The 25,181-nt window shown below is 38.5% G+C and overlaps 2 protein-coding genes across 2 annotated transcripts in view; one reads left to right on the top strand and one right to left on the bottom strand.

Moving 5' to 3' along the window:
• zbtb47b (zinc finger and BTB domain containing 47b) overlaps window positions 1-15,260 on the top strand; it is a 47,077-nt gene extending 31,817 nt beyond the window's left edge. Inside the window, exons 3-6 of the mRNA XM_041814225.1 lie at window positions 2,025-2,172; window positions 2,643-2,758; window positions 4,997-5,141; window positions 6,816-15,260. Of these exons, the coding sequence (XP_041670159.1) occupies window positions 2,025-2,172; window positions 2,643-2,758; window positions 4,997-5,141; window positions 6,816-7,261 (855 nt within the window). The 3' untranslated portion in view covers window positions 7,262-15,260. The remainder of the gene's footprint in view (window positions 1-2,024; window positions 2,173-2,642; window positions 2,759-4,996; window positions 5,142-6,815) is intronic.
• A 195-nt stretch (window positions 15,261-15,455) lies between these two features.
• On the bottom strand, window positions 15,456-22,544 carry klhl40b (kelch-like family member 40b). Its single transcript, XM_041814417.1, has 6 exons — window positions 21,298-22,544; window positions 18,103-18,263; window positions 17,899-18,006; window positions 17,593-17,778; window positions 16,717-16,866; window positions 15,456-15,755 (listed from the first exon to the last, which is right to left on the bottom strand). Exons 1-6 carry the CDS (start codon window positions 22,417-22,419, stop codon window positions 15,644-15,646), a joined length of 1,839 nt encoding a protein of 612 aa, XP_041670351.1. The 5' UTR covers window positions 22,420-22,544; the 3' UTR covers window positions 15,456-15,643.
• Window positions 22,545-25,181: the final 2,637 nt, after the last annotated feature.

Below are 25,181 nucleotides of genomic sequence, written 5' to 3'. Positions count from 1 at the left end.
CACTTCAGTAAGCGTTGTTTAGTTCAACCATAAGAAGAAGCAGCACTGTTTGGTTTGGCAGTCCACTCACATCATGTCTGTCTATGCTGTTACATGTCTGTGAGGCGTCACTGAATGGTGATGAACCACTTTGACATCACTGTGGCGTGTTTGGAGGTGGGACGGGTGCTTGGGCACTGCTTCAGAACAGGACCATGCTGGGGAGATGGGTGTAGCTGCAGACCGTACATTTCTGACGGCCTCTCTCACTGTTCATCTGAGACACCATATAGTATCTCAGAAAGGAAATGATGTAATTTGCTGGTAGAACATATTTCCAGTTTTAGATCTTTTTTTAATTCAACTTGAATTATAAACAAAATATGACATTCATGAAATAACAAAATAACAAACATTACAGACTAAGAAACATTTCATAATTAAAACAGAGGATAGAGGTCTAAGCGGGATTAAATTATGTATAGACCTGTTTTAGAGGTAGTAAACGAACAGTGATTCGCTTTAGCTATGTTAGCTTTAGCGAAAGCTAATGGTTTGGCATGTATTTCCATTCTTAGATATACGGCATCTCAGATGAACGGCTGTGATAGTGGCCATCAGAAATGAACAGGCTACAGCTGGACTGTCTTGATCCTTGGCGCGGCACAGATTAGCTCAGCGCGGCTTAACTGGTGATGGCAAAATAAACCTGCACAACTTGGTTTGGATTGGTGCTGGCAAAAGTCATACTGGAAAAGCCCAATCAAAGCCTGTATATGGCCCACTGTGTCACTGTAGACAGGGGGTGCTTTGAGAAATGGATAAAACACAGCTAGCACAAAAACCACTAAGGCCTATTTTTATATGTCAATATTCTGAAGACTTTTTGTCACAGAATGACTATTTTTTCAGGTTTTGGCCCCCTCAAGAGGGGAAAAAAGGTTTGTCCAATAAAAGCTTTATTCATCATTGTTTAACATTTTTTTAGTTCAGTTTCCTTCTAGTTTTATCTTCTGTCTTCATCGACTCGTAGCTTTTTTCCTTTAAGTTCAAGAGGCATTACTGCAGCACACATATTCTTAAAGCCCAGGTTGTCCTGAAGAAAAAGGATGTTTTGCAGACTGTGCACCACAGGGTTGATGTTTCACAAGATTTTTAAGACAATAAGTCCAATTGAGACAAAATGGTTAAAAATCAGCTTAGGGCTTGAAGGGTTAACTGAAGGACTGATTGACCACCAGCAAGCGATAATGTTAGTGTTTAAGTTTGACCTCTGAAGGGAACAGTGTTAATGCTGGCAGATTAGTATTTGAAAGGAAACTCTACTTAATTTGAGTCATTTTATTTACATTTATTTTATTTTTCATTCAATGACCAGTCTAATCATGACAGGATGGGATTTACAATATCAACTTTGTGAGCAACAACGACGGTGGAGAAACTAAGCCTTTTCCTTGCATGACTTGTTTTTGTGGGGATACAGTTTGCAGATCAGTAGCTTCTTCTAAGGGCAAGGACCTGGTTGCTTTCCATTGTTTTTAATTTCAAGAATGTTAAACATGCAGAGAGATTTAAAATCCGTCTTAATGGTCACTCATATCCTCAAGTTATGCATGAAACTAAGTTAGGCCAAACAGGTAAAGCACAGTGATCATAGTTAGTCCTTTATTTGAAACAAAAAACTTGGACTTTTGTTGTACTGTAAGTTTCTTTCATTGTAAGAAATAAAGTTTTAAGACAGTAAATATCAAAACAGTGTGAGTTAGTCAGTCAACCAGTCATCATTCATAATAAATTTGGATGTCTCACTATAACGGATCCTGTTGTGAGCAGCTGGACGCCTGCTGTGGTTTTGAAGATCATTTGCTGCTTTAATCTCCTGACTCTAATTGCCTTTTGCTACGCTGCACACTCAAGTATCTGTAAGCTCACACACCTGGAGTGTATTTGCAAAGGCTGTTCCTGATAATGATCCCCTCCATATTTCATATCGAAACAGCTCCAGTAATAACTACATTCTTCTTTTCTGTTTTTCTCCCCCACAGTGTGTTACGTGTGGGAAAGCCTTCAAAAAGCTGTGGTCCTTACATGAGCACAACAAGATCGTCCATGGCTACGCCGAGAAGAAATTCTCCTGCGAGATCTGTGAGAAGAAGTTTTACACCATGGCTCATGTCAGGAAGCACATGGTCGGTGAGTGGCAGTGGAGTATGAGCTTCTGGTTGGTTGCTATGTTCCCGTTTGTGATTTTAGGTTTCCTTTGCTACAGCCCAGTGATTGTTGTGCAGGGTTTGTTTTGGGTGTTGCTTTCCTCTTCCACTTTTTAGGAGATATGCATCTTATTTTCTAGACTGGCTTACACCATTGTTTGTGTACATTTTACTTGAAGCTTTAACTAGGAGGGATGTTTGAAAAACTGAAACTTTGATTTCAGCTTATCCTTCATAATAAAGGAGTTACTCCAGATATTGTTGGTAAAACTACAGGTAATACCTCTCTAACTAGAAGATACACATCAATTGTCCATAGCATAATCATAATCAACCCTTATAGTCTATGTTGGGCCAAACCTTTCCTCATTTTTTCTTCCTTCTTTTTATATTTTGATGTTAAGTGTCTCATATTAAACATTGTTATCATGTGTGTTCTGTCTGTGTCTTTAGCCCATACAAAGGACATGCCATTCACCTGTGAGACATGTGGGAAGTCGTTCAAGCGCAGCATGTCCCTGAAGGTTCACTCTTTGCAGCACTCAGGAGAGAAACCCTTCAAGTGTGAGGTTTGTCTTACTTTCATACTCTACTACTGCTCTGCACTTCACTGTCATAAAGTTGGTTTTGTCGTTGATTCACTGAAGTTTTGGCAACTGTGATTTCCTCTTCTGTTTTTGTGTCTACAATGTAATTTAAAGCTCCTGCGAGGAGGTTTTGTTTCCACAACACATATTTACTGAGTTGTATGTCAGAGATTAGTCAGGTTTCCATCCAAATGTACTGCATGATTTAAGCATTTTATTATTTATTTTTTTATAAGAAATCTGGCAAAAGAAAATGATGATTTATGCATGTTTTTATCCAAAGTCACATGCATGAACCTCGACTCAGTGGGCAACTTCAGTCCTGGTGCAAATTTGTATCACATTTGATTTTTTTGATATATACAACAGCTGTTTTGGGATGTGATGTGGAATCATTCTCACACTAGTTGCTACTGTGTAGTCAACAAAAGTGGAAAAGAACATGGTTGTTCTCATAAATTATAAATTACTGAAGTAGAAGTAAAAGTACTGATTTTGAAATGTACTCAAAAAAGGACAAGTACCCCACCAAAAAAAACAACTACATTACAGTAAGTTGAGCAAATGTAGTTGGTTACTTTCCACCCTTGAGGAAGAGTGCTCAACACTGGAAAATGGTCAGTAGTCTTTATCTTGGAAGCTAGTGAAGAAATAAGGAGAAATGGAGCATTTTGAACAACTTTATCTTAACCGATTTGCTTGTAAGAGAGTTTCAACAACAATCATGGGTGCTTACTTAATTGTGTTAATTTACTAATTATGCTTTGACTGCAAAAAATATCAGTTTTTTGACTCTCTAATTTTCCACTGCCTCCTAGTGTAAAATTGTTTTTGTGGTATTTTGAGTTTTTAAAAATATTTTTTACATTTCCAGTCAGGTTTTGTTTTGTGCAAACTGAGCATGTGCATGAACCCAACAGATGGAAAACCCACAATTTTAAAATACATAATGCTGACCAAATAGAACTACTGACCTATAGTATTGTGCAGAACTTTCAGGCATGTTTAGGCCAAAAATTGAGGCTACAGTAAGGTGTAGGTGTGGCGAGTAAGCCAACCGAAGGCATCATCGGGTTTGAAGGAGGATTGACACAACCCTGGTCATGCTCTGGATGTCTTTGCATATTTCCAGGGGCATAAGAAGATAATCTGAAAAAAACATAACAAAGCCCTGAGTCCTAGCTACATAACTAATGTAGCTTAGGCTAAAGCAAAGGAAGCTAAGTTAGGTAATGCCACGTTTGCCAAATCTAGACATGTTTTAAAGTAGTTGTTTAGGCAGGGGCTTACTTTGCTTCATTAGCTTTAAATAAAGCTTATGTAGTAATTTTAATTAAGTAGCTAGTGAAGCTATGTTATTTTTAGCTAAAGCTATCCACGGTTCACGTAACTATTTCTAAAACAGGTCTATACATAATTTAACCCCCAAGGGGACATCAGACCTTTTTTCTGTTTCTTTTATGAAATGTTGCTTGGGCCAGCGTTTGTTTATTGAGAGCAGTTTTCCAAAATAAAGTCCTAATTTCAAAACAGGAAGTAAACAGTGGAGGTAGGCATAGCTGAGCAGCTCAATCTACTCTTTTTTTTTGTTTTGTTTTGTTTTTTGATTGAGTGCCCTCGATGGTGGAATTTACATACTTCGTGTTTAAAACAGGTGAAATGACAATGAATTCCTCCTTTTTTTGTCAATAGCAAAGCTTCCTCAATTAAGTGGCAAAATTGATGAACCAAAGAAAGCAGAGTAGTTTGCTAAATGATCATTTCTTTCCTGTACTTGTGGTTGTTTTTTTAACAAACAGAGGTAAGAGGAACTACTTTCGTCCACAGGGGGGCACCAAAATGTCTACAAACAGGAGGATAGAGCCGAGAGAAATTGAGCAAAGCACAGCAAGTGAAGCACAAAATGAAGTTGCCTTCTGGTGGCACTAGCTTTATTTCTATTATACAAGTATCAGAATACAAATAATACTTTTGTTTAATTTTATCATGGAAATGTGTCCTAGTGTGTTTTACAGAAACCTTTTTACTTACAGCTGAGTAGAATTAGATCTGCCACAGGAGATTTTAGCATATCTGTTTTTTCTTTACTTCTGTGGATTACTTTCTTTTATAACTGTTTTTCTTCCTTCAATGAGTGGATTAAAACAGGTCTCTTTTGTGTTACTACCATTCATGATCAACTGGCCTTTGTGTAAAAGTGTCCGTTGCTTACCATTTCAGAACTGCAGCGAGCGCTTCCAGTACAAATACCAGCTGCGGTCCCACATGAGCATCCACATCGGACACAAGCAGTTCATGTGTCAGTGGTGTGGAAAGGACTTCAACATGAAACAGTACTTTGATGAACATATGAAGACGCACACTGGTGGGTTTGCTCTTTCACTATTGTTAATGTTCCCCATTAAAATGTGCTAACCTTTGAATTTATTTTGAAAACAGCTGAGGTCCTGCCTCTTATTAGGGTTAGACACAAAAAAATACCTGCATTGTATCCTTAAACCATAACAAATGTAATGAACCCATTACATATCATTTAATACATCCCCAAGCCAAAAATGTAAATACTCAAAGACAAATATACTTCTTCTTTCTTGCCTTTGTTAATGCTTTGCCAATCTTCTTTGTATTTAGTGCCACCTGTTAGCATTATGTGCTATCATTAGTAATAATCATTATCAGTCTGATACTCAGGGAAGAATTTAATAAAACTGGAATACACATGCTTATAGCGCCAAAGGTTGCTAATCATTTTCTCTGTCTTATTCACAAAGGTTGTGATCTCAAGGCACTAACATGCTAAAATGAAAGGTCACATATTTTAACCCTTTGGGATGAGTTTTTATTGGTGTTAGAGGTCCCCAAAACATGCCTGTGAAGTTTGTTGCTGAAAAAACACTCCAGTATTGGATTTTTACATGTCTATAAAACCCTCTGTGTCAGCTCTGCTCAGAACGAACTGTTTCTGTGTGTGTAGCTTTAAATGTTGCTGCGCTGTCTGACTCACTTAGTTTAGTTAAGTTTGGTTACCTCCAACAAGGAGGTTATGTGATCGGGTGGGTTTGTTCATTTGTTTGTTCGTTTGTTTGTTCGTTTGTTTGTTCGTTTGTTAGCAACATAACTTGAAAAGTTGTGGACCGATTTTGATTAAATTTTCAGGAAATGTCAGAAATGGCATAAGGAAGAACTGATTCGATTTTGGGAGTGATTCGGATCACCGTCTGGATCCAGGGTTTTTTTAAAGGATTCTTCACTATTAGGAGATAGGGCTAATGGCAGAGTTCTGAGCTGTTACCACTTTACACCAGGAGATGGCAGACATGAGTAACTTCAATCCCAGCAGCATTGTTGGTGTGTTTCTATTCAAAGTTTTGGAGTTTATAGACTTTGAAAGATGCCCGCCTGGTCGAGGAGACGAGTGTAACAGAGAGAAAAACAGCAAATTGTAGCAAGACTACTCACAATGCTGGGAGAAATAGAGGAATATTCACCCTCTGCCATGACTTCAAGTCGTCCAGTGAGACCATGGGTGAGACTGTCAGTGCATCTGTTGGCACCAGCAGGCAATGCTCCCGCCATTACAGTCCACCCATAATGAAGCCAATGTGGTGGGGGGCACATGGGGATTGATCCAGAAATTTTTTAAGGGATTCTACACTATTGAGGGTTAGGGCTAATGTTGGAGGTCTGCGCTCTCCGAGTGCTTTTCTAGTTTAGTTTAGTTTTGATTTGTTTTGCTTCATTTCATTTAGTTAAGTTACATTAGTTGCAGGTTTAATTAAAGTGAATTTAGGCAGTAAATTGAATAACAGCTTATACCTGCAGGTGAGGTAGAAATCCACTTTGGGCTTTTTTCGAAACCTCACCTAAAGAGGACGTAAGATTGAAGTTCACTAGAACAAACAAGATTCATTATTAGCCAATATCTTTTACCCAATCAAAGTCTAATACAAACATTACAATTAGGCGATTATACTCTTAAACCTTGTTGAGAATGCTGAATAATATCAATATGGTGCCTTTTGTGTCCATCTCTATACAGGAGAGAAACCGTACATCTGTGAGATCTGTGGTAAGAGCTTCACCAGCCGGCCCAACATGAAGCGCCACCGGCGCACCCACACCGGAGAGAAACCGTACCCCTGCGAGGTGTGCGGCCAGCGCTTCCGCTTCTCCAACATGCTCAAGGCCCACAGGGAGAAATGCTTCCGCGTCAGCAACCCCATGGTTACTGACAGCAACAACCCCCTCAGCCTTGACCATCCTCTGGGCTCGCCCACTGTGGACTCATCCGGCCAGGTGCAGCTTGGGACGGCACTTCCTGCAACATCTGTGACGACGCCCGCTACTGCCTCCAACCCGCACCCCCTCCACGGCACCCAGCTGTCTCTCCCCCTGCTGCACTCCATGGGGGGGCTGCCTCCGACCCCTCATTTACCCCCACCACCTCCCCTGTTCTCTGCCGGTAGGATGAACTCCAACAACTAACAAGTCTCTGTAGCATCTGAAGCACTTTTGTTAGGTTATTTTTCTTAGAGCTTTTAAGAGGACTCCTTCAGCAGGAGGCTGATGCACCCCAGTGACATTTGTGCTGAGGGGAAACACTGACTGAAGGCTTCATGGAGGCCTCTTACCAACCAATATACACCTTCCACAGTATGAAATAGCGATTTTTTTACTCTGTTAAATACAATAGAAAACCTCAGAGTCCTGTTGGACATGTTGTTACCATGCTTTTCATTGATTTCACAACTCAGTTCCGGTTTCTTTGTTACCTACCACCACACACATCTCTCCAGAGCCTTGCACAATGCGTTGATTGTAGCATCTTTTACAAAGTTGGAGGAAGAGTTTCCTAAATTCAGTGGTCATCTGTAGAGTGGGAACCTTGATATGATGGGAAAATTGTTTTATTTGGATAGTTCTCTGCCAAGATGTAGCCAGTGGTTCTGGTATGACCCAGCAATAACCAAATGCTGATTTGTCTTTGAGCATATACATGTATATGGCATTGCCAATAACCAAATCCTGTTAGCTCACCTGCTATAGTTAGAAAATGTTATACAGCATTTATAATCGGTCCTGCACCTTACATTTAACTCTAGTGATATTTAAAATGTACTCCTACTTGTCTTCATTTTTTATAATCGTGATATTGTGTAATTTCGTGGCACGTCATGTCAATTTGTAAGGAAATAAGAGAAGTTGAGGCACGTGGAGAGTCAGCTGTGCAATTCAGTTTGTGGTGTTAGTCTCGGTCTGTGTGTATGTGTATGTGAGTATGAGATAAAGCTGAGATGGTAAATGAGGATCTTCAGATTGTGTGAGTTTGAGTTTCCAGAGTCAGGAGATGGAGTTAAGTGTTGACCCTCTTTTTTTTTGCTTACATTAAGCAAGTGTGCTCCATTCCTGTAGAGAAAATACCGCACTTTTCTGTGACTAATGTACTCTCGTTAATTTAATGTACTCAAACCTACAATGTATATGTAGGCTAAAAACCTGATCTTAATGTTAACTTACTACTCATTTCCCCACTGAACTTGTTCAGTGATTTCAGATGACAGAATTAAAAGAGTAACAAGAGGATAATAATAAGAAAAAACTGTTTACTATTACATTAAATGTGCACATTTCATCATTAAATATGATAATATTATACTCCAATGCCTAAAACTCAAAGAGCACTGTCAGTGAATTTTGGCACAACAGAGCACATGACTAAAAGGGCTCTGAAATGAGACAATGTCTTATTAAAGTGTTTTTTATTAAGGAAATCAAAGTAAGACACTTACAATAATACAGCTTTAAATTATGTGTCCCCATGTGCACTTTTGACACTTGTTGTCATGAACCTACTAGAGTAGAAAGAAGAGAACATAAAACATTTGTCCTTGAAAAGTTCTTCCTCTGAAAAAATGCTTTTACATTTTGGGAAATATGTGTATTAGGATTTTTTTGCAAGGATTACATGAGAAGAATGATAATAATGTGTCAAAACAAAGCTTGCAAGCTGTCAGTTAGCTTAGAACTGAGGGAAATAGCTAGCTTGACTAAAAAAAAACAAAAAAAAGATCTGTCCACCTTTGCTGGCTAAACATGGATACTCTTGCTATTTCATTCTGTACAATGACAAAAGCAACAGGGGCCTATGGGATGCCACATCTGTCAGGATGGGAGTGACATAATTTATGGTTATAGCCTAATGTATTTTCTGTTTTAGAAGGTTTTTCTTTTATTTAACTTTATTCATAGACAAAGTCTAGCAATAACATTCACAAATAAGGTCTCATCTGGTATATTTTAAATAATGGGTCTTTAACATACTCTAAATTATGTATAGACCCATTTTAAAAGAAGTTACACGAACAGTAGTTAGCTTGAGCTAAAGCTAAAGTAGCTACATTGGCTTATTTACTATGTAAGCCTAAGCAGCTACATTAGCTTTAGCTTTACTAACATAAGCTTTAGCAAACTGGGTTGATGATGATGTAAACAAGGTAGCTAGGTAGGGGAAGTAGATATGTAGTTAACATAGCTATGTTGGCTTTAGAAAATGTAGCATAAACAAATGTAGCTAGACTAGTGTTGTTAGCTTTAGCTATGGAGCCATTTTAGTCAAATAAATTATTGGTTAATAAGATTTCTACAACTCTAAAATGTGTGCAGTCTTCAGCTTTGTTAGCTATGTAGCTTACAAAGCTAATGTTGCTTCATTAGCTTTAGCTTTAGGTTTGTGTGAAGGACAAGCTTTTTTCCCTGCAAGCAGACTGTTTTTTCAGCTAATAAACATTTTATATTTAGGTTTTGCAGGTCAGGTTTTTGACTTTTAACTTTTGTGTCTCCTAACCCTTACCTTAAACCTTATCATAATGCTAACTGGAAGTTTAATCCAGTTTCATTATGAAAGTTTTATCCTGACAGTTACGCGTCTTATAGCAGTATTCTTCAGAAGAAGGGGCATCTGAGAGCAGTGGCCTGCAGCCAAATTGTCTTCAAAAAAGCTGAAAAACTGATTATTATTATTATTAGTTAGTTAGTTAGTAAGCTGGAGGCTGTAAAAGGGAAGCAGAAAGCATGGCTCCATTGAAAGCTCATTTACTTCTTTAACGCCCAATAACTTACACATTTCATCTTCCTAAGGCTATTTACATGTAATATGAATGGAAAAAAAACATATATCCAGCTTTTAGCTTAATAAGAGATTTAAAATTGTAGAAACACTAGCTTAGTCAGCTAAAGGCTGCAAACAGTGTAGCAGCTAACTTGACTCTGTTAAACGGTCACTTGCTTCTAATTTTGCTTCTTAATGACTTTGTCTTATGAGAGGTAAGACTGAGAAAAAAGGAAAATGTACGCAACTCTACAGCTTACTAAACCTTGTGACTCTGGTTAGTTTAACCTGTACAGTAACCAAAGTTTAGAAACTGTGGAAACACTAGCTTAGTCAGCACTGTAAACAGTGCCGCAGCTAGTTTGACTGTTGAAATGTTACATCTTACATCTTGTTTCTCCTTGTTTACATACTTGTCTTTCTTAGATGTAAAACTACTCACGTTTTTTCTTTTTAAAACAGAACATTTCCCTAACTTTGAAGCTTATTTTTTGTGACTCTTGTAAGTTTAACTTGTACATCAACCAAAGCTTAGAAACTGTCCTAGCTTAGTAAGCTAAAGGCTATGAATAGGGAAGCAGCTAGCTTGGCTTTGTTAAGTCGCTCCTCTTCCTGTAAGTTTAAATTTATTGAAACAGAGGCTAAATATATTATTGTTTTAAAATGACATTAAACTTCAATTTTTGAACAGCTTACACTAACATGTATTTTAATAAGTTATCAAGACACAGGCAGTCAGATAGCATTTTCCAGGCTAATCATTGCCCTCTTGTTTGAATAATTCATATTTAGCTAGGTTAACCAGAAGCTAGCTTAGCTTACACCAAATTTAAGACTGGGATCAGTTTTCTCATGTAATTCTCTTTAAAAAAAATCTAAAACACATTAACAAAATGTCAGAGTATTCCTTGAAATCCCTTAGTTCAATCAATTACTAATCCAAAAAGAGTCTCTGTGCACTATTGATGCACTCCTGCTCACTTTAGCCTATAGATAGCTCATTTGTAGAGTAGCATTAGCCTGTAAATATTGTTGAGATGTGTTTCTTCCTTGTAATTTTATTCCTCATGTTTACATTTGGAGAGTCAGTTGAATGTTGCCCCCATATGTGTCTTGGCTGGTACTGCAGAAAGTTGGAATTTGCAGATAAGCTTTTGTAAATGTGATAAGCTGTTCATTGTTTTATTTAAAAGACAGATTTAAGCACCTTTTAGAGTAGTCTTACACCTGAGTTCACCCAAGTTCAGTGTATTCGTAAACTGCCATGAATAAATAGTAAGGGCCACATTAGATTTCGTTTGATATTGGTACTAATTTCTTTTTCTGTATGTGTCTAACACGTTTGTGTTTCTTTTTTGCTGCTTTTGTACAGGGTCCAGTTTGAGACTGCCCTTTAAATGAAAAGTCCAGATCTTTTAAATCGTGGGTAAAGTCATGCCTTTATAGATTTAATATCCTGCTCTGTCTGAGGTTTCCTCCAGCTTCAGAAACGAGAGACGATTTAGACATTTTGAGCAGTTGTATACCCATCTAAGGTTTGATCTCATCACTGATAGATGATTGTTGACAAAGGACTTAAGGCAGCCTGTCAATGTCACGAAACGCAAGGACTGTTGCTCTCTTGTGGCACCTTAGTGAACTGCACTATCTAAGAGGTCTTAAATAAAGCTTCATTTGAATATTATCATATTCTAGGCTAAAAACATAATTAATATATTCTCCCAATGTACTGTTAAGAGAAGCACTAGCCCAAGAGACATTACTGAGATACTGTGGATATAGTTTGTGTGTTTGCCTTATGCTTGGAGAAGATTGAATGTCTTGTGTTTGGTGTGATGGTAAAGGAGGAAAGATAGTAGTCAATACTACTGATTTATGCACTTTGAATTCAATTGCCACACTATAGCCCATAATGGGGAACATATATATAAAGATAAAAGGTAAAAAAGCAGTAGAGATGTACTGAAATTTTCCAAAAGTTTTTAGGAAATATTTCCAGAGAAACCTAAACCCAAATGCATACATTTGATGTTTTAAATGTATGCTCATATTTGATGTGAAGTCAGTGTATTTATGTTATTGATCAGGTTTGATCAGACAGGCAGATGTAGAAGAGGCAATGCGCCTGAACTCTCTTGCTGTCTGCCTTTTTTGCACAGTGCAGAAAAAAAAACTCTCAGCTATGGCGGTTTCTGACTGGTTTCTTTTTTGATCCCCATTAAAGAAATTAGTTTTAGATCATATGAAGATCTCATATATTTCATGCCACAAAAAATCAAATTGCCAAAATGAGAAAATGAAAGATACTGATAATAGTGAGCACTTTATACTGTAGTTCAGCTGGCACAGAATGAAAGCTGAAAGGGTTGTTTGAATTTAAATCTTCTGAAGATGTGTAGGCTATGTTTGTTTTGCTTATTAATATATTTCCAATAAATGGGGTGATTGGAAATCACAGAAATGTAATCTCTGCCAGAAATGAGTCCTTGGCAGGCATCTTCAATAGCTGTCTGTCAAAACTTGGCCGTGGATGAAGCTGATCAGAATCAGCAAAATAAAATGATTGAACCTGTGATATGTGGGCTTCCAAACCAGTGCAGTAATAATACATCGATATCATATTTGTTATTTTGGACAAAATGTATATTAAAATCAAAATCAAATAAAATATAATAATGTTAAAATACACAGGATGTGTGGCATTTGGATGAATGGAACTGTAAGTGGTTTGGCCTAAAAGTCGAAATCCACCCAAGAAGGTAGAATCAAAATATAATTGTTTTTGATTATCTAGAAGAAGTCCATCTTTATGGAGCTACAGTCTGGGAAAATCCTCTGTGGCATAATCAAAATGCTGTTATGCCATATCATATCCCAGACAGACATTTTTGAGCTCTGACAACTCTCCAGAAGGAAATAACAAGTCATTTTAAGGACCTTACTGTGAAGATACAGCATTACATGGCAGTAGAGAAGAGATCCTAAAAACTGAAAAGGGAAATTTTGCAGTTTTCAGAGCTTCTATTCTAGTCAAGTAGTGTTTTTCAAATGTCCTTCATTTAGCCAAATTCTCCTCTGTCAAGGCTAGCAGCCAAAGGCTCGAGTTAGATCAGGCAAAGGTGGACCTGCCCTTGTCCTTAAACCAGAGTTTGTCAGTGATTAAGTGAGTGCCAAGGCACTGCAATGACTGTGCATTCTGTATTGACCCTAAGGCAAATGTTTGTCATATAACCGAGCATTAAGCATGGCAGTTTGTACAAATCAGTCTGCTCTTGGGATTTGACAAGTCTGGACTTTGTTGGGAATTGTAGTTTTGGGCGCAGCTGTTTGAGCCAAAGTTTGCATCCAAAAGGATTTGAGTGAGGGGCCTTCAGCTTCAAGAAAAGTGCTGGGAATATGGTGATGTTGTCACTGAAGTTTCAGAGGACAGAAAGCTTCGTATGTGGGTAAGAAATCAAAGAAATGTGTTATTATTTTGAGGAAGGAAAGTCTGTGTTTTGAGAATAGGTGTACATTTTTCCTCTGTTTTAATCTAACATTTAGGGAACTAAAATCCAATAAAGGTCACCAGAAGAGTCAAAAGTCTAACTGATTCAACAGTTGAGAACAAAATGTAAAGATATGATTAGGAAATAAAGCAGCTAGCTTTTAAAAGACAGAATGCTGTAATTCTCTTGTTCTAGGTTTTCTTTTTGAAAGTCTTCCAAAATATTAAACTGATTATATTTTAGTTATGATCTTGAAACTTTAAAACCAGATATTTCAAGATGCATTTGGTGCGAAAGGTCTTTTTTGTTAAATCATTTTGTTATTTGACTAATAATCAAAGTTGAGTGCAAAACTGAACATCAAAGTGGGGGTTAACTGATATTGGTATTTCAGGGCCAATACAGATATTGATTATTAGTAGTTCTTGAGACCAATTACTGATATTTGGCACTGATATGCATTTATTATGGTGTACAAAATGTACTTACTGTGGCAAAATTAAATTTGCATTCTCAAAAAAATGAAGGAAAATTAACAATTTAGCTCAAAGTCTATCAGCATGAGAAACAGCACCGAGCAACACTATAGCAGCGGGGAAACAGGAAGTGATTCCATACTTCTCACTGTGTCAGTGGCACCCAGGCACAAGTGATGATTGGCTGGTACTCATGCAGCATCTAGCCAATCAGATTGGGTTGTATGCAGGACATTTGATGAGACTATGGACAGTGATAATAAAGCCAGGGCTGAAGACACTTCCTGCAGAGGAGCACTTTTTGATTAACTAATTTTAATGATTATCACAAAAAAATGCCATTATCAATACTCAGGCAAATTCCAAATATTGGCCCTTTTTAATTGGCTAAGCCAATAATCAGTCAACCCCTATTACAAAGTCTGAAATACCATTGTTGTGGAACTTAAAGATGTCTAGCGTAGCAAGTGCTCATTGGCTTCAGCTAGCTTGCTTTGTTGTCTTTAGCATGCTAACATGCAGCTGCTGCAACAGTTTAGCCCACAGTGTTAAGAAAACAGAAAGAAGTAAAGTGGTTGGAAAATTAGCATTAGCTAGGTATGTAGCTGTCTGGGGGGGGGCTTATTGTGTTTAGCCATTGGTGTTTTTGGTTAAGCTTGCCAGCAAAGCAGCTCTCTTAACCAGACACAGAAAAAGAAATAGGAAAACTGAAATTATAGTGAAAAAAAAACAATAAATATAATTCCTAAAAATTCAACTCAGATATCACCTGGTGGGTTGTAAAATAAAACAATAACATTTTACTGTGTTTTTTCATACACCAATCATTTTTACACACAGCATTAGTCTAGTAGTTGAAATTTTCAGGTATATTTTTGACTCTTTTGAAATTTTCTGGCCTTTGTAGTGCTAAACTTCAAAATTAAAAAGTCAAGCCCTGTTGGTTTCTTTGTATTTAATTGTCTTTTTTTTTCAACTATTAAATTGTGGCTTTTTTCTTATTGGAGGAAATAAGGCCTACAATATGTGATGATATTCATAATCAACAATGCCATTTTCAATTCTAAAACGTGTTATCCATCTACCCACTACATCTCCCATACTTACTCATACTGCAGTTATGTTAAAGAAATCATAATGTGTACTGTTATTTGCTGATTCTCTATAATGTAAACACTATGTCTTAGTTAACTCTGGTGTACAAAGACCATGTGTAGGCAGTAGTTGTCAAGTTCAGCTATATTAAAATACTTAAAAGCGTACAAAGACAATAGTGTCTAGAGGTGCTAATAACATTAGACTGTATTTTCTGTCTTTTATTGTATTATTGACTAGTGTTTACTGTCTGTAACACATCAGAGCGTAATGAAATCATTTCAATATTAAACAGTATAGATATATTATTGCAAACACACATGTGTATTGTGTATTTTTTTCAGTTTCAAGTCATGTCTCTGGAGGATCCCACTGTGTATTAAGACTTTGCTGCCATCTGTTGGGAAGTGCACACCTTAAGCCAACACGTGTTTAGAAATTAAATTCAAGGCATTTTGTGCTTATCAAATATTCAAAATTTATTCCATACAGTGCAAAAGTCATCAGGCTAATCTTATGTGGAATAAAATCACTAAAACACACATATATAAAAATGTTTTCAATGGGAAAGATTGACACTTATGTTAAACCAAAGCCATTTAGTATGTTTTATAAAACAAACTACTCCAGAACAACTCTTAGATGATTCCTAACATATGAGCTGTCCTGTAAGTCTTCTGTGAAGAACTCTTGACTGGTTTTACATCTTGGTGAGACGCAGGGTGTTGAGGCGGACCCCCAGGATGGTGGCCCCTGAAGCGTACTGGATTTCTCTGAGGATACCGTTCCACTTCTTCTCTGTCTCATCAAACCTGAAAAGGTAAAACACTTTGGCTCAGTCTCATTTCTGACTTTTACCCCCATTTCTTGTTTTCCAGTGCCCCTTTTTCCCTTAAAGGAGGAAGTGGTGGAATCCTCCACTATGAAATGGTATGAACCCTCAAGTTCCTGATATGACATTTCAACAAGAGATTTTTTTAATGCCTGTCCAAATAAAAGCACCATAATGCACTCAAACAACACTGTTTTAACTTTAACTCCCTCACCTTCCCCTGAGGGGGTTAAAGCGCACAATGTTGTATAAGGCATCCTGTTTAAAACTTGCCTTTTAGGTAGTTTTATAACTTTTATTTACATTTAAGTATAAATATCACATGATAACTACATTTTTACTTTAAATTGAACTCTTTTTATCAGTATTTTTTACAATAATATATACAGTAAAATGTATAATCTTTGTTTTCTGGAAAGCATCTCGCGACCCCTCTTGGGGTCCTGACCCTCACTTCTGGAACCAGTGATCTAGCCGATCATTTGCAAGACATTTGATGAGATTTTTCATAACACTTAGTTTGCAATAAGCCCTTGAAAAATCTTGATTTGTACAGCCATATGCAGATAACTCCACCCTACTACCAGTCCAGTCTAACAAGAACCTAATCATCCTCAGCCCAATACATAAACACACAAATGCAAGAGTTGGGGCTAAGTGGTATAGGGGCCAGGGACTCATGAAAGATAGCACAGACACTCATTAAAAAAATCTTTAGTGCAACTATGAAATACCTACTCTTTGACTGAGCTGGGATAAAAATACACAATTGTATTTGATCTATTAACATTACAGGGCAGAACTTACATATTGTTGAATAAGTAGTAAAAGAGAGTGTTGCTGAAATGAGGTATTGCTTATCATTACTAACATGTGACTTTATGATTATGACTAGCATTATAGATGTAAAAGTGAATAGATGTCTTTTTTTAATGTCTCACCTCCAGATGTCGTTCATCTCTTTGGGAATGATGTCATCGCTGTCCTCCAGAGGCATCATCGCAAAACCTCCAACAGCATACAGCGAGCCCGCCAGAGACACCAGGTTCAGAGAGCTACGCTCCTGAGGAAACGCCACAAAGTCAGACCACCTGGAAAGGTAAGATGCAGAAACAGCTCTGTAAAAATGATTCAAGATTAAAGGAGTAGCACATTTTTAAAACTTTGGGCCTCTTAGTCCAGTGTCTCCCATTTTTTCCTTGGAGACCCCCCTTACATGTACCTAAGAAAAAGCAAGCCCCAGGACCCAAGAGGGAAGAAAAAGTGACACACTGCTGCCAAAAATCAACCTAGATTTGAATAGTTTCACTTATAAAACCCCAAAAAAGGCCTAAGCATGCTTTTCTTATCAAAAGACCTTTGTATAAAATGCTTAATAACTGCTTTATTATGGTTTTAGTCAATATTTACTAATCTAATTTTGGCAGCCTCAGAGCAGACAAAGCCTGGCGCCTCCCCCAAGATCTTTGGTGCCCCCCCGGGGGGTCCTGGACCCCATGTTGGGAACCAAGGTCAATCCCTAAAGCCTTAAAGCCCATTATGAATTCTTAGCTGGTAATGAAACCGGCCTCTACATGATCTACAAAAGCAAAAAAGACCATCAGCAATATAGTTCATAATTTCCATGGACCCACAATTACTCAAAATTGGTAATTTTTGTCTTTCTGCAGAGAAATCACACATTTTTGTCCAAGTTAACCTAAAAATAAGACTTGTTAACTTGTTACAACACCATGAAATGTAACTTGAAGTGGCTCCTGTGGGCGGTGTTATCATATTCTCTCTTCATATTGGTAACTTGATTCTGATGAACTCACTTGTTGGTAGCGATGTCGTACACCTCTACTGTATCCGTCAGCCCACCGTCCGTGACTCCTGCTGCTATGTATATTTTGTCCCTGTGAACAGTGGCTCCAAATAATGAACGTGCGACTTTCATGGGTGCAAGCTCCTTCCATTCAAACCTCAGAGCATCATATGCACACATCCTCTTCAGACAGTTCCTTTAAAAGAAAACACAAAACATCTGAGATATGGCATTCACCAGGGGTCTCATTATATTTCTCTCTTTGTATTTTACTCACACTAATAGATGAAGTATCCTAACTATAACAACAACTTACTTGCTGTCTCCTTTCCCTCCAATGACATATACCACGTCATTGTGAGATACTGTTTGGTGTCCATAGACTGAGTAAGGAATTGGATCTGATTCCCCCCATTTGAAAGATCTGTTAATGAGAAACCACCAGAAAATTGTGACTTAAAAAAATGCCTGTGAAATAATTTCTCAAAACTTAAGATTTGTATCATTCAGATGTACTCACTGCCTGTCATAGACCAAAACAGAGTCCAGCGTGCGCTCCTGGTCCTTCAGTTCCTTCCCGCCCAGCACAAAGATGGAGTTCTCAGCTTCAGCCAGCCCAAACAGGAAGCGGGGAGATGGCAGGGGAGGCATCCCAAGCCAATCAGCACTGACAGGATCATACTGAGGTCACAGGAGTCAAACACTTATGGGTTAGACTTACGCCACAAATACTAAGATACACATTTCAGTTTGTAAAGAATGAATTTGGGGCCTGACATTCTCATTCTACAATTTATTACTTCAACTTTTATAAGTATTTACATTTATGTTCACTTAAAGGTCACATATTTTACCCCTTTAAGACAAGTTGATATTGGTCTCAGAGGTCCCCAAAACGTGCCTGTGAATTTCCTGAAAAAACACTCCAGTTCTGGATTTTTGCAGGTCTAAAAACCCCTCTGTTTAAGCCTTGCTCAGAATGAGCTGTTTCTGTGTCTGTTGCCTTAAATATTAATTAGCTGTCTGACTCCACTCACGACTCCGCCCCGCTCAGGAAATGGATGTGGCTTAATGGATGTGGTTCTCCTGATCCTCCTCTCTACTGCTGGCAGCAGGGATCAGGAGCTTGGCCAACCAGGTCTGTGGGCGGGGCTATCTCCCCGCATGACATCATGAGGGGAAAATCTGAGAACAGCTTGTTTTAGCACACATTTTCTGAAAGGTGGAGAAAGAGAGAGGGGGATTTCTGATTCTTTGGGGGGGGGGGGATTGTGGACAGGCCAGGGGCACATATTTTTTGGTTAAAAAAAGCCTGATTAAGTCTATTTTGCAAACTATGTGACCTTTAAGGCTGAAATCTGAACCTCCATGATTAGTGCAGCCAGACTTTGTTAACAGGTACAGTTATCTATCTTCTCTTGAAACTTCCATTCAGTCTGAAGTTTATTACAAGTTAATTTATTAAAATAAAATTGGCTTCAGAGCATAATGTTTGATGAGGACCAACATATCTTCACCCTGACTGTGTGGTACAATTATTAAACTGCTGATGCCAGAATTACAACACTCTAGACAGATTTCTCTTCCAGTTTCACTCACTACGTCAGTAATTCATGGCCTCATGGTGGCACTTATGACATGTATGGAGGTACTGTGAGCAGGAATTAATTGGCCAAAGGTTGAGTTGGCTGTTTAATAAAGAAGAAGAAAACGACAGCGTGATAATGTCAGACAGCAGAGAGAAGAAGTTGTGGTGAATGGTGAAACTGACACCAAAATGCAATTAATAGATATATTAATCTGGCACTTTACCTTATATTCTTCAGTCAAACAAACATTATCTTTATGCTGGAGCTTGCTTCTCATAACACACTGATTTGTTTTACTTCTTATTGCATCATTCTAAGGCCTAGCCTATCATATCGTTTATTTTCATATCAAATCTTTTGGTGTTGATTCCTGTTAGTGTTGTAGCCGAGACCAAGACTTGCCCGAGGACAGAGAGCACCAAGACCATGACAAGACCAAGACTTTTAGGGGCATTCTCTCTTCAATTTTAGTTTTCTTTTAAATAAGTTTGACAGATAAGAACAAGGTGTCTTTCAAAGCACAACATGCAAAAACTCCAAATCTCAACAAATTTTTTCAACTAACTTCTTTTTAAAAAAAATAAATCCCTGCATGTATTTAAAAGTCAGAGACAAGTCTGGAATTATTTTAAATATCTGACAATGAGATATTTATCTAGATTTGTCAGGTGAATGAGGCCTAAAGTAAGTGTCCCGAGGTTTTTCTGACTAGAAATAAGATGGACTGATGTCTGAGTTTTTGCAGGTGTAGCTATTTGTTGTTTTAGCAATTGCTTCTCCTTATTATCACATTAATGAAGTCAAAGAATAGCAGATCAGTGCTGGTCTCAACTGGTTCTGATGGAAAATCCAGAGTCTGGCCAGTCTGAGACCGTGACAAGACCGAATAAAAATGCTCTTGAGTCCGAGACAAGACCAAGACATTCAAAATGTGGTTGTGAGACCAGTCTCAAGACCAAGACAGTTCTCGAGTACTACAACACTAATTCCTGTTGAATCGTAGTGTTTCTTTTCATTTCATTTTGTGTCCTATCATAACAGATGGCTTCCTACCATATCTTATCATATCCTATCTTTTCAAAGCAGTCCCTGCTGTATAGTATGGCATTGTACCATTTCGTTTCTTTTGGTATTGTATCATGTGTCATATCCTATCATATCATTCTGTACCCTATTTTTTTCATCATATCATACCGACCCCTGTTGTATCATATCATATGATTTATTATTATTATCGTATCATATCCCTATCATATCATTTATTTTTGTTATTTTTTGTATCATAACGTGTGGTATCGTGTTGTATCCTGTTGTAGCAAATCTTATCATATAGTATTGTGTTATGGTATATTATATTGTTTTGTAGCCTATTTTTTTGTATCATATTTTTGCATGTAAATCCCTGTTATATCGTGTCTTATAATACCCTTTACTTTTGTATCGCATTGTATTTTTTATTTTTGTGTTGTTTCTTTTGGCTTCCCTTTTTTTTATTTACTTTTGTATTCTGTATTGTATCCTGTGGATCTTATCTTACTGTATTCATATTTGTATCGCAGTATCATTTATTTTCATTTAATTTGTTTCATTTTATATTGAATTGTTTTGAGTAGTACTGTGAGTGTGATTTTGTATTCTTTGCTGTTGTACCATCTTTTCCGGTTGATTTCTGTTGTATCATATCGTATCGTAGTATTTTGTATCGTATCATAATGTGACTTTCTCTGAAATTTCCACCCCTAATATAGACCCATTTAAGCTGTTTTTGTTTGTAATTTCTGGGTGAAAAAGTGCAGAAGACTTTTCACGTCCTCTGAGCTGTGAGACAAAGTATCAATGGTGTTCATATTTTACATCACTGTGGCTGCAGAGAGACGTTCCTGTGACTCAGGTGTACTGAAAGGGAAAACTAAGCATGTGATTAACGTAGCTTTAAAGAAGGAATGCACCTGTTACAGACCTTAATCACATCACAAATAATGCATTAATGCTGACAGCCCTAGATTTAATATTTTCTCAATCCTCAGTACTTTAAAGTGCACTTTTAGGTACTTAGGAATATTTTGAGTTAAAATCAGTTCCTATTTTCACATTCTTCATTATATTGTATTTAATGGCATCCCTACCTGCAGGAAGTACGAGCAAAGTGGATCCTCCTTGTTCTGTTCATCGTAAAATAATCCTCCTGCCACAAAGATCTGATTCCCCTTGGTGACTAAGCTGGCGTGGTTCTTGGGGATCTGTGTGGAAAGTGATGCTACAAAGCAGTCATTTCCGGATGGATCGTAGGCCACGGCGCCTGCATCATTCACCATCAGTATCAAGTTCCTGGCAAACATGCCAAACCTCAGGTTATCATTCAGGATGCCTGGAAGAAGACCCTCTTCTTCCTCTTTTTCTTCATTCTCTCCATCTTTCTCTGCTCCACTGTCCTCTTTTTTGCTTTTTTTAACTTCAGGAAGTTTCCCTTCATGAGCATCCTTAACTAGCTGGACTTTCTTCTGCAGCTCTGGATTTGAGCAGATCAGTTTGTTTCCCTCCACTTTCTCCTTCAGGAAATCCTCACTGACCAAACGCAATCGAACACAATCCAACAAATCAGGCAGTTCTTTTTCTCTGTTTTCAGCATCCTGGGACACCCAGTTCATCAACGCATCAAACACCACTTCCTCTGATTCTACATTCAGGTTGTCATTTGTTAAAATGGCTGCAAGCTCGCTGGGGAGTAGCTGCAGGAATTCCTCATCTCTGGAGATGAGGTGGAAGTTCTCACAGGCATAGTTTCGAGCAGACACGGCCAACCTGGGACAGTCGAGCATCAGGCCGAGTCTGAAAATAGCCAGACAGTTGCTCAGACTGAGGCGCTTCTGTAGGAAAGACACACAAACAGTAAAAATGGAAGGGATCTGGTATATATTTGCCACTGCAAAGATATCCTGGACATTCTGCTCCGTCACATTGATCTTTGAGGTGTAGAGGTACTTTAGGATTAGCCCCATTACACCTGGCTCCACATCCTCCAACACTATTTCTCTTTTTTTGCTCTCATCCAGATCAGACAGGAAGATGGAGCGGAAGTAGGAGCTGCAGGCACACAGGACCAGCCGGTGGCAGGGGAACTCCTTGTCTTTGATTTTCAGCGTACAGTCGACCAGCTTGTCATTCTCCAGCAGGTCGTACAGGCCGTCCTGGAGCAACGTCTGCTGGTACATCCTGGGTTCATCCATGGGGTTTATGGGTAGAGCCATCGTTCCTGGCAGAGGGGAGTTTGAGGAGCCTTTAAGGGGCTTCAAATCAAACCAAAGGTTATCTTCCTTGTAGTGGGGCAGAAGTAGTAACAAGCCTAGACAGAGGATTCAGAAGCACAGTCAATCCACACCAGCTGAGCCCCAGGACAGCCCACTTCCTCAGCTGTCCTGACCCTTCAACTGAGCTCCAACTGGTGGGTTATTTATAGCCTGGGTGCTTGGTGCGTAGCTATGGGCTTCATTCTGGAACATGAAACCTAATATACACCCTTAAATCCCAGCCCTACTCACTCCCCAAGACTGTCCACCCACTCTGTGACAGCTGACACATGGCTTCATGGGAAATATGTCCATCCTGAATCATGGGGCATGTAGAGTAGTTGATGTAGGAGGCTGCCCCCTGGGGGGTTTCTGTGACTGAGTCACTACAGTGACTGTGTCACTCTTTCACTTTGTTACATTATTACATTTACATGATAACCACATGGATTACAGCTTACAAAATCTAGAGCTTTCATTCTTTAAGGGCTTCTTAACGAGATGATAAATCACTGTGATGATAAATTCACATTGTTGATTACTATTACAGCCCTATGTCTGAAAAAGTTTGGACATTGTGTAAGAAGTCAAGAAAACTAGATATAATTGACACAATGAAGTGCAAAGTGTATCCTGGCAGGTTCTTTAATTGGGCCAAGATTGCTGCAAAGCTAAGTCATAATGAAAACACAAACAAACCCAGGGGAGCCAAAAAAACAGGGAGGAATTATAAACGGGACAGTTAATCACATTAACACACTACACACTGGTAACAATAGCAAGCAAGGCAGAGAGAAGGGTACAAAGCTGCTTCCTACATTCTACTATGACTACATAGTCCAGCATATACAGTGCATCCTGCATACTCAGTCCTATTTCAAATTTTTACACTGACCCCTGCCTCTTTTGAACAGATTTACAAAGAGTAGTAATTTAATCTGTCCCTGTGAGTGGGACAACCCTTCAAGACCCTGTTATGATATCAGTAGAAGTTAGTTTAATAAAATGATTCAGCATTTATGTAAGCATTGATGGACAGCTCAGATGTGATGGATGCCATCTTTGCAATACGACAGTTGTGAAATTTCATCCCTACTGGATATTCCAAAGTGAACTGTAAGTGGCATTAGAAAGTGGAAAAATTTAGGAACAACAATAACTCAACCACAAAGCAGAAGACCACATAAATCACAGAGCAGGGTCATTGAATGCTCAGCCGCATGGTGCATAAAGGTCGGCAACGCTTGGCTGATTCCATAGCTGAAGAGTTCTGAACTTCCAATGGCATTAATGTAAACACAAAAACTGTGGTGGAGCTTCATAGAATGGGTTTCCATGGCTGAGCAACTGCAATGGCTGACCAATCATGCTTCTGTGTTTGACAGCCAGATGGGTGAGTCTGGGTTTGGCGGATGCTGGAAGAATATTACCTACCTGACTGCATTGTGCCAACTGTGAAGTTTGGTGAAGGAGGGATAATGGTATGGGGCTGTTTTTCAGGGTTTGGGCTAAGCCCCTTATCTCCAGGGAAGGGAAATCTTAATGCTTCAGCATACCAAGACATTTTGGACAATAATATGCTTCCAACATTGTGGACACATTTTAGGAATGGCCCTTTTCTATTCCAACATGACTGTGCCCCAGTGTGGAAGAACTTGACTGCCCCACACAGAGCCCTGACCGCAGCCTTGGGATGAACTGGAATGGAGATTGCGAGCCAGGCCCTCTTGTCCAACCTCAATGCCTGACCTCATAAATGCTCTACAGTAAAAATGGGCACAAATTCCTGCAGAAACACTCCAAAATCTTGTGGAAAGCCTTCCAAGGCGTATGGAGGCTGTTACAGCTGTAGACTCAATATGAATGTCAGTGTTTTTGATTACAGTGTCATTGCAGTCCATGTCGGTGTAATGTTAAGGCGGCAAAATACTTTTGTCCATAAAGTGTAGGTTGGGTTGTGGTGACCACTAGTCCTAACCCTTGTGGGGGCACCAAAAGTCTCTAGGAGAAACAAAGCTTTGTCTGCTCTGAGGTTGACAAAATTAGATCTGCACATATTAACTACAATCATAATAAACCACTTTTGGAATAGTTTCTGCAAAGGTCGTTTGGTGAGAAAAACATGAAGTCAATGCAGGTTTCTGACAGCAGTATACAGCTAGTTTTTGGCAGGTGGCTCAACTTCTCTTAGATACAAGATGAGAGTCACTAATATAGATGCAATGAGCCGTTTTTGACAAGTTCATCCTGTCCTTAAGCAGGCAAACCACAGAGGGAGCAGCAGAGGAAGTTCAAGAAAAAAAATGTTTTTATTTTTTCAAAATCTAGATTTTCCATTAATTCAGTTCATTGATAAAATCCATTTATGGCCCAGGCCTACCATGCAGGTGTGACCTGAGCGCTTCTGCTGAACATTGTTCAAACTGTTTCCAGTGTGGAGGCTCTGACAGGAGCGTAGCAGCTACCAGCTGATGTAAGGCTACAGAAATACCTCACAGCCGTAATGACAAGACTCAATAGTGACTCATGCACTTAATAAAAGCAGTTGTCTGTCATCCATGTTTCATATTCATCTGAAAGTCTCCATAACAACAAAATAGGTAACACTTTTAACTTTTTTTTTTTTTGCTTTATTGACAAGGTTTTAAAAATTGAAATTTACTTTCAGTCTGTTTAATGTTGTTTGACAGAATAAATGAGACTATCAGTCAGATACCGTTGTA

The sequence above is a fragment of the Cheilinus undulatus genome, linkage group 19 (genome assembly GCF_018320785.1).
Source record: "Cheilinus undulatus linkage group 19, ASM1832078v1, whole genome shotgun sequence".
In the NCBI taxonomy this organism is placed as follows: domain Eukaryota; kingdom Metazoa; phylum Chordata; class Actinopteri; order Labriformes; family Labridae; genus Cheilinus; species Cheilinus undulatus.
The sequence above is the reverse complement of the archived record's forward strand: the minus strand, read 5'-3'. Positions and strand labels throughout refer to the sequence as shown.

Bases quoted from the DNA above. Each gene is read 5' to 3' on its own strand.
- klhl40b (XM_041814417.1), bottom strand. From the start codon at position 22,419: ATGGCTCTACCCATAAACCCCATGGATGAACCCAGGATGTACCAGCAG. The intron at 18,264-21,297 runs GTAGGGATGCCA...CTGTGACCTCAG, and splicing joins TTTGCTCGTACTTCCTGCAG to TATGATCCTGTCAGTGCTGA. The intron at 17,779-17,898 runs GTAAGTTGTTGT...TTTCTTTTAAAG, and splicing joins GGAGGGAAAGGAGACAGCAA to GAACTGTCTGAAGAGGATGT.